This window comes from Aphelocoma coerulescens, chromosome 2 (genome assembly GCF_041296385.1).
Source record: "Aphelocoma coerulescens isolate FSJ_1873_10779 chromosome 2, UR_Acoe_1.0, whole genome shotgun sequence".
NCBI classification, from domain to species: Eukaryota; Metazoa; Chordata; class Aves; order Passeriformes; family Corvidae; genus Aphelocoma; species Aphelocoma coerulescens.
The window spans coordinates 33,720,825-33,734,400 of NC_091015.1; the positions used below are offsets into that span (position 1 = coordinate 33,720,825).

Genomic DNA, 13,576 nt, shown 5'->3' on the forward strand with positions numbered 1-13,576 from the left:
GGAGGAAGGCCGAAAAATGTGCCCTTCCATATTCTGAAATTCAGGCATTTTTCCCTGTACACAATGTCAGAATGAAAAACAAAGCACAGCAAATGCTAGTTAATTTTTTCTTCTCATCTTCTTGCAAAGCCAGCTCTAAAAAAAGACTCCAACCTGCCACAGAACCTTCTTTGAACCTTCCATTTCCTATTAAGTTTAAACTTACATTCTCAGATAGAAATGAAGCTTGGCTCCAGGAAGGAACATCTTTAAATTGTCAGTGAATAAAGATCAGGTAATATTCACCTACAGAAACTGAAAAATGTGAAAAGATAAATACAGAACAGTGCATGGAACTGGAAAAATCTCTGGTCAACAGCATTTTACATAACAATTTGAATTCCAGTGAATCAATTTCAATTACAAAGGAAGTACCAACAAGATCACAGTGTCACAAACAGAAAAAGAATAAACTCTATTGGGGAAATGACAAGTGAAAATCAAATAAATCACTGTTCTCATCCTTTTCTTAAAGTTTTCAGTCTAAGAAATTTGTTCAACTATATAGGAAATACCCAGACTTTGGATTCCCCACACTTCCCTCCCTGTGCAGTTCCACAACTGCTCAGGAATTATATATTTTAGATTTGCTCCACAGCTGTTTAGGTTCATGGGGCAGTGCAGGTAGCTGTGGCCACCCTGACCCCAGACGAAACACCAGAACCCAATGTTCGGTGGTCAGGCACCAATGCTTGAAGAGGGCCTTCAGGGTGAGGGCGAGATCCCATCACCCCTTGGCGCAGTTATTTGCCTACTTTGTGTTGATTGGTTCTTGTTTTTCCCTCTCTGTTTAATGTATAAGTCTGTAAATATTCTGTTCTCTTAGTTAAATATGTATTAGTTCTATTAATTTCTGCGTTACTCGATACCCCCACTGGCTATCCCCTGTAATCCCTCCTCTGAGTTATCCCCATTGGCTCCTCCATTGTTAATCCCACCTCCTTTGCCCTGTCCTATTGGCTGGATCCCTCATCCCCGCCTTTCCTGCCCCAAGTAAAATCCCTGGACCCTTTTCAAAAATCGGTTCATGACTAGTCCCTTCACCAGCAATAAACCTGCTCGTGCAACCTACACGGAGAGTCCCCTCCTTCACTCTTTGCCTCTGCCTGTGCACCCCGACAGCCTAGCCCAGGACAAGCTCCTTCGGGTGAGGAGCTCACTCCCTCCCTTAGAGCCGCGGATGTAGAGCGTGCAGCCAGACCTCTGGGCTTCTTGTTTTCCTGGCTAGCGCGCCCTCAGCTCAACAGCCATGGTTTTGATACTACAGAAGACTAATTACATAAAAACATCTGAATCACAGAATCCCAGAATAAACTGAGTTGGAACAGAGCCACAAAGATAATCGAGTCCAATCCCTGTCCCTGCACAGGACCATTCCCCAAGAGTCACACCAAGTGCCCAAGAGCATTGCCCAAACACTTCTTGAACTCTGCCAGGCTTGGTGCTGTGACCACTTCCCTGGGGAGCCTGTTCCAGAGCCCAGCCACCCTCTGGGTGAAAAACCTTTTTCTAATATCCAACCTAAACCTTCCCTGATACAACTTCAGGCCGTTCCCTTGGGTCCCGTCACTTGTTATCACAGTAAAGAGATCAGTGCCTGCCCCTCCTCTTCCCCTCACAAGGAAGTTGCAGACTGTGATGAGGTCTCCCCTCGGTTCTCCTCTTCTGAAGGAGCAAGGAAAACAAGGTCTGCTTCTATGTATTTATAAGACTGGCTAATAACTGTGGTCATCTAGCTACACATCTCCTTCCGTATTTTAGCTTTGAAATTAAGTTTACTCTTTGCAATCCTTCAGTTAGCCTAATCATCAAGGCCATAACAATCATAATTGTAAAAAGCACATGTATTACTCTTCTGATAGGTCCCCATAATTGCAAAAATAACCTTTAAAAGCCTTGAAATTTTTAAACGGATGGAATTTTTTTAAAAAAACCTAAACTTTAAGAGTTACAGGGTGTATTATCTTCACATGGGATTGATTCACAGTGGGACCGGAAGACTGGAAAACAATTTAATGACTACACCCTTCAAGTGTAATGCTAATATCCTTCAAGTAAAACTCTTCTTTGGTATTTCTGTTTTGAAAAGAAGACACAATCAAGTTCCAGCTATATAATTTGTGGCTAATCTCAATATAATCTAACAATAGTTCTGCAGATAACTACAACTCTAGGACTATCATTGCTGGCTGCCCAAAACTTGGACCTTAGCAGGTGAATTTAATTCTGTATTCTGGCAGCTTCTAGCAAATCATATATATGCTGGTCAAAAGCATTTAATGAGCTTTAAAATGCTCAGTTTTTAAAAGACTCTTCTTCAAATGACAACATATCATTAACTATTTGCCTCCCTGATCAGTCTGTTTTGCTGTCAGACAATCCTGCCCCAGGTATCCAAAAGAGGTGCTGGAGTACATTCTTTATCAGCTTTCTGCAAAGCACTGTACTTCACAAAAAGGTGATCTTACAGGTCTGAATGAATATACGTCTGCGTTTCTCTCCACAGTACATCAAATTTAATTAATCTAGTAGTATGCATTAAGATACAGTGTTAACATATTTTTTCATTGTTTGCACCTGATTTTAATCAAAGAGAAGTAGTAATAATTCAAACAGCACTAATACGGCTGGAAAGTGTTCACCTCTCACAAGGACAGTGGGTGGAGCAAGAATTAACACTTTCAAGAGAGGTTACCTGTCCTATTCATTGAAATCAGAACCACCTAAAATATAAAAAGTATGAAGGCCAAAAATGTGAAAAGACTAAGGAGATGTACAGAGTAAAGAAAATTTGTCACTTAAGAATGGAAACATATTTTAGAGTAACTAAAACAATCACAAGTTGCAACAGTACTATTTATTAGAATAAACTTAGATTGCCCAAGTTTTCCAAATATGATATCTGGGTTAAAAAAAAAATCCAAACCAAACCCCAACCAGCAAAAAAAAACCCAACACAAAGATAAATCCCAAAAAAGGTCGCAGGTGTCTGTTCCCAGAGTACCCTCCCTCCAGCTTTGGTCCAGAGCCTTTGAGATTGGGTCTTCTGCTAAAGGGATAAAGCAGTATTATTGATGCTAACATGGCCTGGCTGGTGGGGAGCAAGACCAAGAGCATGTGGAGGTCATAAGTCATAAAGACAACAGTAACCTAAACCACAAATGCATGAAATCTCTCTGTAGCGACCTTTTTCATTTTGACCTTTATACATGTTAATATGGATAATTCATAAAATGACAGAGTGCTTAACAATTCACATATGTATCAATCATTCAGAAACTACCAATCAAAGGAAAAAAACACAGATTATTGCGTGGCACTCAAGGTTCCTTCATCTTCAGCATTACAGTCATCCACCTTTAATTTCCCAAATTTCTGGAGAGTTAGGATTTCATTTCACAGAGTTAGAACTTCACCAGCTGCCTGACACCTACAGACTAAGGCTGGAGTCATCTTCTGTGTGTGGTGTTGAGCTAAGGCTGATCAGCACTGTTAGATAAACATGTAGGGACCAGCTAGACTAATCAATGCAAAACCAACCACAAACTTGCCTAAAGCAAGTGGCAGTTATTTCTTCTACAGCAAAGTCAGGTCACATTTGAATACATAAATAAGCCAATCAGAGACACATCTTTTAAAAAACAAAAACAACACAACATTAGAAACCATTTGCAAGGGCAGTCTGATTTTCTACTTCTGCTTACTCAGAAAACTTTTAAAACATTTCTATCAGTCCAGGTATTAGGCATTATAGAGAAAATGGGACAAAATACTTCAAAAGAGTTGAGTATAAATATTTAAAAGAAGAATTATAACAAAGCTTTCTTGGTGTTTCAGTTCCATTTTTTACTTTCATTCTTTCAATTTAAATTTTTGTCCACTGGCACGTAAATAACTAATGGGTAATTAGTTGACCAGTTAGTTCTATGACAGTCTCACAATTTTGCCTACGCAATATTACAGTTACATCCCCATGGCTACATTCTTGCACTGCACCTCCTACCTTTAGGGAAAAATTCCTACAATCTCTATGGCTATCCCAGCATGAACCATGGCTGACAAAAAGACAAACCACTTACCAAAAGTAAAAAACCTGGCCTTCCTATTTCTCTGCTGACCAATGGAAAGTGCAAAAGTATCTATAAATGCACAGCAGTAAATTGTTCTATGGTGGTCACACTAAACAACCCTTTGCAGGTTTCCAGTTAGGTATTCCTGTGCTCAGTGCCATCCATAGAACTCCTGCTTTGCTGTGAACCATATTAGGAACTGATCTCATCTGATGCAAACAAAACCAATTTATATATACTTAAAAAGAAAAAAAAAAAAAACTGTGACACTTTTTGCCCAGTCAGTTATCCACTCCAATTCATCCCTGCACCCTTACACTACCCTAGTTTTGCCACTGAATCATTACTTAGTGAAATCACAACTTCATGGCTACCACAGCTTTTAAATACTGCAGTGACCTGGCAGTTCAGGAAACAAAGAGGTACCTCTCCACACCAACCCAACCAACACAACAGCTACAGCAAGTTCAGCCCTGGCATCAGAGCAGAGAAACAATCAGCCCAGTATGAGGAAGGCAAAGAACCAGTCTCCGAGATTTCGTCTAGCCTAGCCTTGGCTTTCAAAAAAGAACCATTAAGCTCCTAAAGCTATGGAAGTAGTGATGATATTAAGATCTAAAAAGTATTTTTAAAAGGTTTAGCTATGTGGGCACAAGCCTGCCCATCTCTGTGTGCTCTCTACAAATAAAATGTGTATTTGTGTATTTGCAAACTCCACTTTGCTCAGCCTCTGAAGGTCAGATCCATTAGCACGCTCCACTACCTCAGTCACAGCATGATGCAAAAACCATTCCATCTCTACAAGCAGAAAGTCACATGCGATTTAAGGTTTTAGGATTCTAGAAGTTTTACCAAGGTGCACATCCAGAACTGTGGCAGCCCTGATTTGAGCATGTAGAGACATTTTAGACACACTAACCAGGAGCCCAGCAACCAGCAACCACACATGCAACACATCTAATGTACATTGACAGTAAGCACCAGGCAGCAACCCTCTGAAACTGTGGCAGCTGGAGGTTTCATTCATGCAAAATGCATCAACACTGCTAGCAACAGAGAATCCGAATCTCCCCCCTCCCAGCTGGGTACCCTAATTGCTAGAAACTGAATCAGGTTCTGGCCCACTCCTCTTGCCCTCAGTCCTTGTGCTGCATTATACCTACACAGTGGCCCTGCATGAAACAGAGGTGCAAACCTTGTTGTTTAAAGATCCTCCTGGGACTTTTCTCCATCCTGTCCCTTCATTTCCCATTGGCTGCCTTAAATGCTCCCTACTCAGCACACCGCCTGTTTAGGTACCGATTCCTGACACCTCTGGTAGGTTTCTTAATTCCAAAGTCAAGTAGGTAAAAAAGTTAGGCATGACGATGTTAATCTAAAGAACATCTAAAAATCATCTTTGCCTAAACTGGTTTTCACATGGCCAGAGTGCAAGGCAGATCTCCAAGGAGATGTGAAGAGTGACCATACTGGTCAGCATAAAAACACTTCTTGCAGGCTGCCTAGGGATGCAAGACATCATAGATGTCTTATCTATCATATGAATCCAGCTGCTGATGTTAGGGACCTCACATGTATCCAACAAAAGGAATGTGATTAGTCCTGCGACAAGCTGTGTTTCTTCTGTTTCTTATCTAAAAGCACATAGTTTGGTGTATATGCATTCACTTTGCCTGTCTCTCTCTCAAGTGTTTCTTTTTTCCCTCTTCAGAGAGAAAGAAAAATGCCAACAACCCATTCTTTATGAGCAATTTCATCCTTTAACACACTGGATTTTGTTCAGGTCAAGTAACATTTTTGGTAAAGAATATAATTGCAATTGCATGTTTCTAAGATCTTGTAAATAGCATGACATTATTTTAAAAACTTATGAAAAATGCATTTACAGTGTTCCTTTAAGTGTTTTAACACAGCTTCAGCTGGAATTGCTTTATTCCAAAGCAACTGAATATAGAGTATTTTTATAAGGATCTCTTTGTCTCTCTGCAAACGACTGAGATACAGATACTTTCCAGAAAGAGAATGCACCAGAAAATATCCAACCTTACATTTTACTAGCCATAGTTACCTAGCACCATAAAACACCAGTTGCTCTGTTCCTGAAGATTATGTTGTAGCTAAAGCAAAACAGCATGATTAGCAGAGTCAAGTAGTGCCTAGAGGCCTTATGCAAGTTTAGGTTTGGCACCATACAAACACACAGGCTCTATTCAGTATGGTAAAGCCATTCTACAGCCAAAGCAGAGGCAATTCCATCGATCAAAAGCAAAAATGAAGCTAAAATTCAGCAGCACATTCATGCTATCCTCCAGGAAATACAGTATCACATACCTCCTTGTCATACTCCTTGGACAACATAAACAAATAAAATAGATATTGGCCTAAACAAGCTGGTCAGAACACACATTGTTATCATTCAGGGCTGTAAGCTTGTCTACATTACAGCTCTAGGAGGAGCGCCTTTAACACGTGGTTTGAGGCACACTTGGAAGAGCTTCTCTAACCTCCTGGGACACAAAGCTGCATAGAAAGAGGAAATTATTTCCCGGTGTGATAAAATCCAGATAACTTTAAATACTTTTCATCAGGCATCACAAAAGACAATATATACACATAACTGCTGGGTCCAGTAGCACTCTCCTGGGCTATACAGGAAGCAAAGCCACCCTGCAATTCCTCTTACAGGGACACCAAAATGGAAATAAGCAAGTTTCAAAAATTTGCCAAAACCACCGGCAGTTGCAACATGTGATGGCATCAGTACCTAACATATTGAAGACATGAAGCAACCTCTTTCACCACCTCCTGTTGCCTCCACCTTGCTCTGATAAGGAAAGGTGGGGTCAGAGAGGAAACAGTAGTACAAAGACACAGGTAAACTCAATTGAGACCAAACTCCCACTCTACTAAAGCTTGTTTTCAGGGTAACTCAGCATCCACTGCAGAAGAGAACTGTATACACTTTTTCCACATCAGAGTTGTTCCATGAGTGCCTTTCCTGGGATGATTCTTGTCAGTGGGCCCTGTAACACTGTGAGCCTTGTAAGACTAGGACTCAGTCTTCCTGAAGGTAGCCACGATAAGCAAAGATTTATGCAGTAAAAGAAACCAAATAGAACTAAACACATAAACTATGACAGGCAGGACAGTGGAGTAAATTACTTGGCTTCTTCTCTGTTTCAGCTGCAGTCATCGTTCATGCTACTCTGTACTTAGAAAAGGTCTGAAGTTATCAGCACTCATACAAATTCAGTGTCCCTCTATCAGGCAAATTCTGGTCTCTTAAGAAATCAAGATGCAGTAATAAGTCATAAGCAGCATAAATACATGTTTTTTTGCTGAGAGGAAAGTGGAAAGAAGAGTCTTATGATACATACAGTTTTTAAGAATTTACATATTTCTGCACAGATCCAAAATAACTATGCATGAGCAAGCACTGCTGGACCTGTACAGACTAGCAACAGGACTTTCCACATGGATATTACATAATGCTATCACATCCAAAAAAAATTACTGTGGTACCATTAAGTGTCATGACACTATTAAATCTATAGTACATAAACTCAGTGGTGCTTCAGAGAAACAGATTGCTCTCTCCTTACTCACCAACCACTTTCCTCTCCAAAACTGATCTCACTGAGTGGCTGGAGCCTGTCCACAACGGACTCCACTCCTTTCATGGACACAGTAGCCCATCATGACGCCAGAATCCCTCACCTCTTCTTTTCTGAGGGCCCAACAAATCCATGTCCAATGCAATGCAATTCTTCTCTTCCATTTTGCTGGAGGAAGGGAAGAATGGCACAACTGAGGGCAAGAAGAACGAATTCAGCCTGTTCCCAGGCACACCCCACGCTACTGCTACCACAGGAGAGAGGAGCACGGGAGAAGGAGCTGAACAAAGAGGCACAGTGGAACTGTATGATGCACAAAGGGACACACTGGGTGTGCATGGCAGCAAAATAATCAAAGTGGCATGGTTGTGCCAGCATCTAATATTTTCAGGATTGTTTGCAATCACATTTATTTAGAATTGCATTGCAATGGTGCCTGCATTTCAACCACTGCTTACCCAAACCTCACTAATTCACATTCTCCAGGACAGGCACTGAATCGCTTCTGCAGACAAAAAGGTTCGTAGAGGCAGGGCCAGTGGCATCAATCCCTCACAGAACTCCAGGTAATACAGCTGAGGTGATGAATCTTGCAGGACTGGGATGTTCAGTGTGAGATGTCTGACTACAGTAACACCAAGAAATAAAAGGAGCCTGTGACTGGGGACTAACTATTTTTGATACGACAAGGTTTAGGACTTTAAAGGTAAATGTGGCAGTAACCAGAAACAACATTTAACTCCACTGGTACAGCTTCCATAATAAACAGTTTCAGAAAAACACAAGAGAAAAGAGAATTAAAAAAAAAAAAAAAAGTTAAATATATGAAAATTGCATAACCAATTTTCTTTACCTTGCATTAGAACTATCCCAAATATTGTCACATAAGTCCGCAACAAATCTCTTTTTGTTACATTATTGATTTAGTTCTGACAGTCAGGCATTTGTTCTTCGAAAGACTTACACATGCACTTAAAATTAAGCATGCAAGCAGTCCCATCAGGTACTGATGTAAGGTTCATGCCTTCTCTTGAACAGTCATTTTACACCTAGCTTTTTTAGCATGCAATATTTGTGTTCACTTTGCTCGTTAGACAATAATTTTAAAATAATTTATACATTCTGGGTAGTACGGGCAACAAATATGTGTCCCATGGATAAAAGTTCACACATGACACACAAAAAACCAATTACATTAGAAACAGAGATATTCCACAGTATTTAAAAATAACTCCTGTATTATTATTATGCAATTCATACAATTATTGAACTTTATTTCCTGCTATCCATAGCATATCCAATGCTATCCATAGCAGAGATAAAGTTTAATGGTGTTCAAGTGCTTCCATGCTAAGCCACTGTTTTTACAGTTTTCTAGGCTTTGATTTATCTACCAAAATTATTTGAGTTTGGAATTTTCATTAATGCAATTTTTAACTGTTTTGAATGTAGCTTAGTGGTTATGAAATATAAAGTTAAAAAATATTATGTATACTAGCTCCCATTATAAATGTCAGTTTCTGACCTTAAGTTGAACAGACAAAGTAGAACAGTAACAAAAGCAAAATCAGCTACAGAAAGAAGTCTCACTGAGACATACCTTAGAACCTGAACCTCCCACTGAAAATATGTTCATATTTTACCAAGCAGTAGAACTTTAAAAAGACAGCAAGTCACACTTTGCACATGCATAAGACAACAGTTATGCCCAGAACTGTGTAGCGGAATAGGGATCAAGGGTAACTGACATTCACTCAACACAAACATTTAATTTTGCTGTAAAATACACACCAGGTGAGTGGCAAGGGGCATTAGTTAGACTATGTAAATTCTCTGTAGAACTATATGGCTAAAGGGCAGAAAAACAACATTGTGATTGCATTGTTAAACACTCAAAATGAAGAAATAAGCAGGACACAATATGTAAAACATTAGTGCTTTGTACGTGCATTACCATGAAGAGGTTCCACATAGCCTCTTTTTTTTGCACAATGCAGAAAAAGCAGCCAGTACCCAGGACAGTAATTTAGTTACCAATGGGGTAAAAATCTACTGGGAAATCTCACCTCTGGTTTTTACTGGCAATTTGTGCTAATATAATTTACAGTGTAGTTTTCCCAAAGCAGTTTCAGAAAATGTTTTCAAAGTTTAAGAAAACACATTGATGTCAATATTCATTGTTTAAAATATTGTATAAGTTGCAAACATTGAGCTATATACAACAAAGGAAATTAAATGGGGCTGTAGTGTCCATTTCTTGATACCTGAGTGCTTAACTATGCAGGCTTAACAGTATTCCATTTGGGTTTTCGTTTTGAGAGACTGAATTCCTAGAGTCTGCTTAAAATGTCAACATTTGAAATCTTGCAAGCAAAGACCAATTACATCCAAAGACTCTATGCCTAAAAGGGTATAATTAAAAAATTAAAGGAAGCGGTCATGCAGGATACTGGCAAGGAAAAAGTACTAAATAAATTTTAGAAAAAGCATTTAACTCACCAGTCCATTGTTTGGCTGAGGTGAAAAAGGCAAACATTACTGAGATGCATCAGTGAGGAAGTTAGAACACAAACCAAGGCCCATGCCTGCAAGCACACGTGAGTAACTTCAGGCCCAGAAGCTCTTTCCGTGGCAAAGTTATTCATATGTGTGCTTGCAGAACCTAAGCTGAAATGTTACCCTTAAAGTACAAAATGCTACTTGCATTTTGCAACTGACCTCAATAAAAATAGAAATTCACCTGTGTTTAACTGTTTCAGCTGAAGACAAAAACCCCCTTGAAGTCTAACAAGGTAATGTAATAATTAATCCATTCTAGCTGCTCACAGTTACAGTTCGTTTGTTTCTAACATAAGTCTCTCACGCATTTAGGCTTACAACCAGAAGCCTTCCTTGAAAGCTATGTGAGGACTGTACACCCTGGGGTACAAAGAGCTGTATCTCTGCCTTGCAATGCACCAAGAATGCATATGACATGAGGATTATGCCATTATTCATTTTATTGGGTATCTCTCTGCCAAGCCTGATGTAACCTGAAATGTACAATATTCAGTTAAGTGTCTCTTAAAGTGCTGAGTCTTTCTAACATATGATTGTGTAGATTTTGGGGATCTGAACTGTGTAAGAAATCTAGCTGAAAGAAAAAGAGCACCATGCAAATGTGTAGCACATGTGTCTACCCAATTAGACAAACACTAACTACATATACAGTATTTTTTGAGTATATGTAACTACTATAGGTTCAAATGGATTGCAGAATACAAACCACTGCTTGGAGAAGAGAAAATAAGTAAAAGGTTCAAAAATTCAGAGAATGAAAGACTTTTAAATCTTTAAATGCCAATGGTTTGGTAAGAAGTAACTGATATGCTGTGTGTATGGACCAGTGGGCAATCAAAAATTTTAAAAAAAGCTAGACAGGGCAGCTGAGATTCACAAATAGCGAACACAAGATTTGGGGATGACTGTTCCAATGCATGCTAGCAATAAGAAATCAAATATTGCTCAATCCATTAAAACAGCATGCAGTTCAGATAACCTAAGTTCTTACTGAGAAAGGTGCTGACCAAAGCAGCTCTGTTCTAGACGAGCTGAAATAAAGGAGCACACAATTCTGGCCACACTGAGCCATGTGCTGCTTTGAGTTGTTGGCGGAAGCTTTGTTTTCTGATGTTTCCTCAACATAAGTTTCACCACTGACTTCAATATAAGAGGGACATGGAGTATTTTCTTTTTAAAGTGTCAGTATTCAAATACAAAACCTAATGAAAGTAGTAAGTTTTGAAACACCAACACTACATCTAATTTTATCTGCCATTCGATATGGACTTGATCCAGCTAATTGCAAATTTTTCTTCTGGGATGGGAGTATATTTTAGGCAATTAAATAAAGTATTTCAATTTGTTTATCCTTCTGATCTGCAAAGAAGTCTAAATAGCAGGTATCAGCCTCACAGGAGAGCACTGAGACGTAAAAATGGTATTATATAACCAAATGTGAAAATAGAAGGTAAAAATAGGTACATGGAGAAAATGGGAGAAAAAGCAAAAAAAGACCATCACACTAAGGCCTGCAAGCAGGACAGGGCCAATATCTGTACCCACTCCGGGACCCACCAGCCGCCGTCCCAAGAATCCGCTGCATCCTCTCGTCTAAACCAGTGTGTGTGTCCGCATGTATAACATGAGTGTACGTGTGTATTTATGCATCTGTACATTGTGAAAGAAGGTGCATGGTGGGGCTCTCACTGAGGCACTACTGGGCCCAACTGCGCTTGGCGGAGCCGCGGCCGGGCCAAGGCACAGGTGCCCGGCGGGGCAGTGCGGGGCCGTGCCGGGGAGAGTGACCCCGGCACCGACCCAGAGGCACCGACCGCGAGAGGCGCCGCGCAGTGTCATTCACACCGATGATGCATCGCAAGCGGAGCGCAGGCCCGCTGCTCCCGGCGCGGGCAGGTGCGGATCCTCGCCGCGCTGGCACCCAGCCCCACCGGCCTGGGGGCCGCCCGCTGCCCGCTGCCCGCTCCCCCGGGGCCGGCGGCGAGCGGGCGCAGAGCCCCGAGGAGGAGGCGCCACCGCCGGGCTTCGTCAAGGACAGGCCCGAGGTCAAGCCCGGCAACCGCCCCGCCGCGGCCGCGGCCCCTTCCCCGCCGCCGCCCGCCGCCTGCCCGCCCGCCGGCGGCGGTGCCTTACCTTGGCAGCCATGCTGTGCCCGGCGCGGCCACCCCTTCCCGTCCCTTCCCTTCCTCCGCTCCCCTCCCTTCCGACCGCGGCACGCAGCTTCCCCGCCTGCGCACCAGCCCGCCAGCGCCGGCCGTCACCGCTCTCCTGCTCTCACAGGCAAGGACGGGGCGCCGCCCCCGCCCGGCCCCGCCGCGGCCCCGTGATCGCCCGGCACGGTCCGGACCGGCCCCGCGGGCCCCGCGCTTGGCGGCGGGCGAGGCTGTGGGAGATGCGGCCTCGGGCACCGGCGGAACGCCGGCGTTGCAGGGCGAGCACCGCCTCATCCCTGTGAAGGGCCTGATTGCCCTCCGGGCTCCTCCACGGTTACGGCTGGTGGCCCAGCGGGGGCAGGGGAACTCAGAGCTCTTGGGGGCCTTGCAGCCTCTCCGCCCGCTGGAGACGGTGACCATGTCACCAGTTGGTGGCTCGCGCTGCTGACCCCAGGGAATGCCCCCGCCGTGTTCGGAGAACACCGGGGCAAGCAGCGGAAGGATGCCAACACCTTCAAATCAAACCCTGCTGTCCTGCCCAGCGCTGTTTTCTACCCCTCAAGATAGGCTGCTGTTGGAGGGATATTTCATCCAGTTGCAGCATCCCGAGGCATCATTCTGGGATGTCCCAAAAACAAGCTGTGCCTTCAGCCAAATTTTGTCAATGCTCTGCTAGTTTCTAAGTCAGCATGAACGTGACACATGGGCAGCCCCGCTGCAGTCCAGAGCTGTTTCCGAGATGGGCGCAAGCATGGCACGCTCAGCCTCACCGGCGGTTTGCAGACTGCCTAGCACAGCCTGCCCGGGCGTGTTGGGCAGTGCACCGTTTGGGATGTGGGCCTGTGGCTGCCTCCAGGGCAATCGCCAGGCTGCCAGTGCCACTCTGGCTGGTCTCGGGCCTTCTGAGGGGATTTTAGGATAGACTGGGGTTGGTAGTAGAGGCAGCGAGCTTGCCACGTGCGTGTAACTAAAAGGTTGCATACAAATCAGCTCCAGGGCAAGTTTACAAGTTAATAATGATGTATCAAGTTAGTCATAGCTTTGAGGTAGATATTTCAGCGCTTTCCCTTAAACGGAGTTATGTAAAGATACTAAAAAGGTAAAGGATCTCAAAGACACCTATTACATTACAAACAAAAAA

At 42.7% G+C, this 13,576-nt stretch overlaps 1 protein-coding gene across 2 annotated transcripts in view; it reads right to left on the reverse strand.

Moving 5' to 3' along the window:
- Window positions 1-12,516, reverse strand: part of LOC138106419 (electrogenic aspartate/glutamate antiporter SLC25A13, mitochondrial) — a 103,187-nt gene extending 90,671 nt beyond the window's left edge. The window contains exons 1-2 of one of the 2 annotated variants that reach the window (XM_069006994.1): window positions 10,223-10,274; window positions 7,827-7,891 (exon numbers count right to left, since the gene is read on the reverse strand). In XM_069006994.1, coding sequence (XP_068863095.1) covers window positions 7,827-7,891; window positions 10,223-10,259 — 102 coding nt within the window. In that variant the 5' untranslated portion in view covers window positions 10,260-10,274. Of the gene's footprint in view, window positions 1-7,826; window positions 7,892-10,222; window positions 10,275-12,415 lie in introns of those variants that run through there. The other variant, XM_069006995.1, reaches the window with a different exon arrangement.
- Between the last annotated feature and the right edge of the window lie 1,060 nt (window positions 12,517-13,576).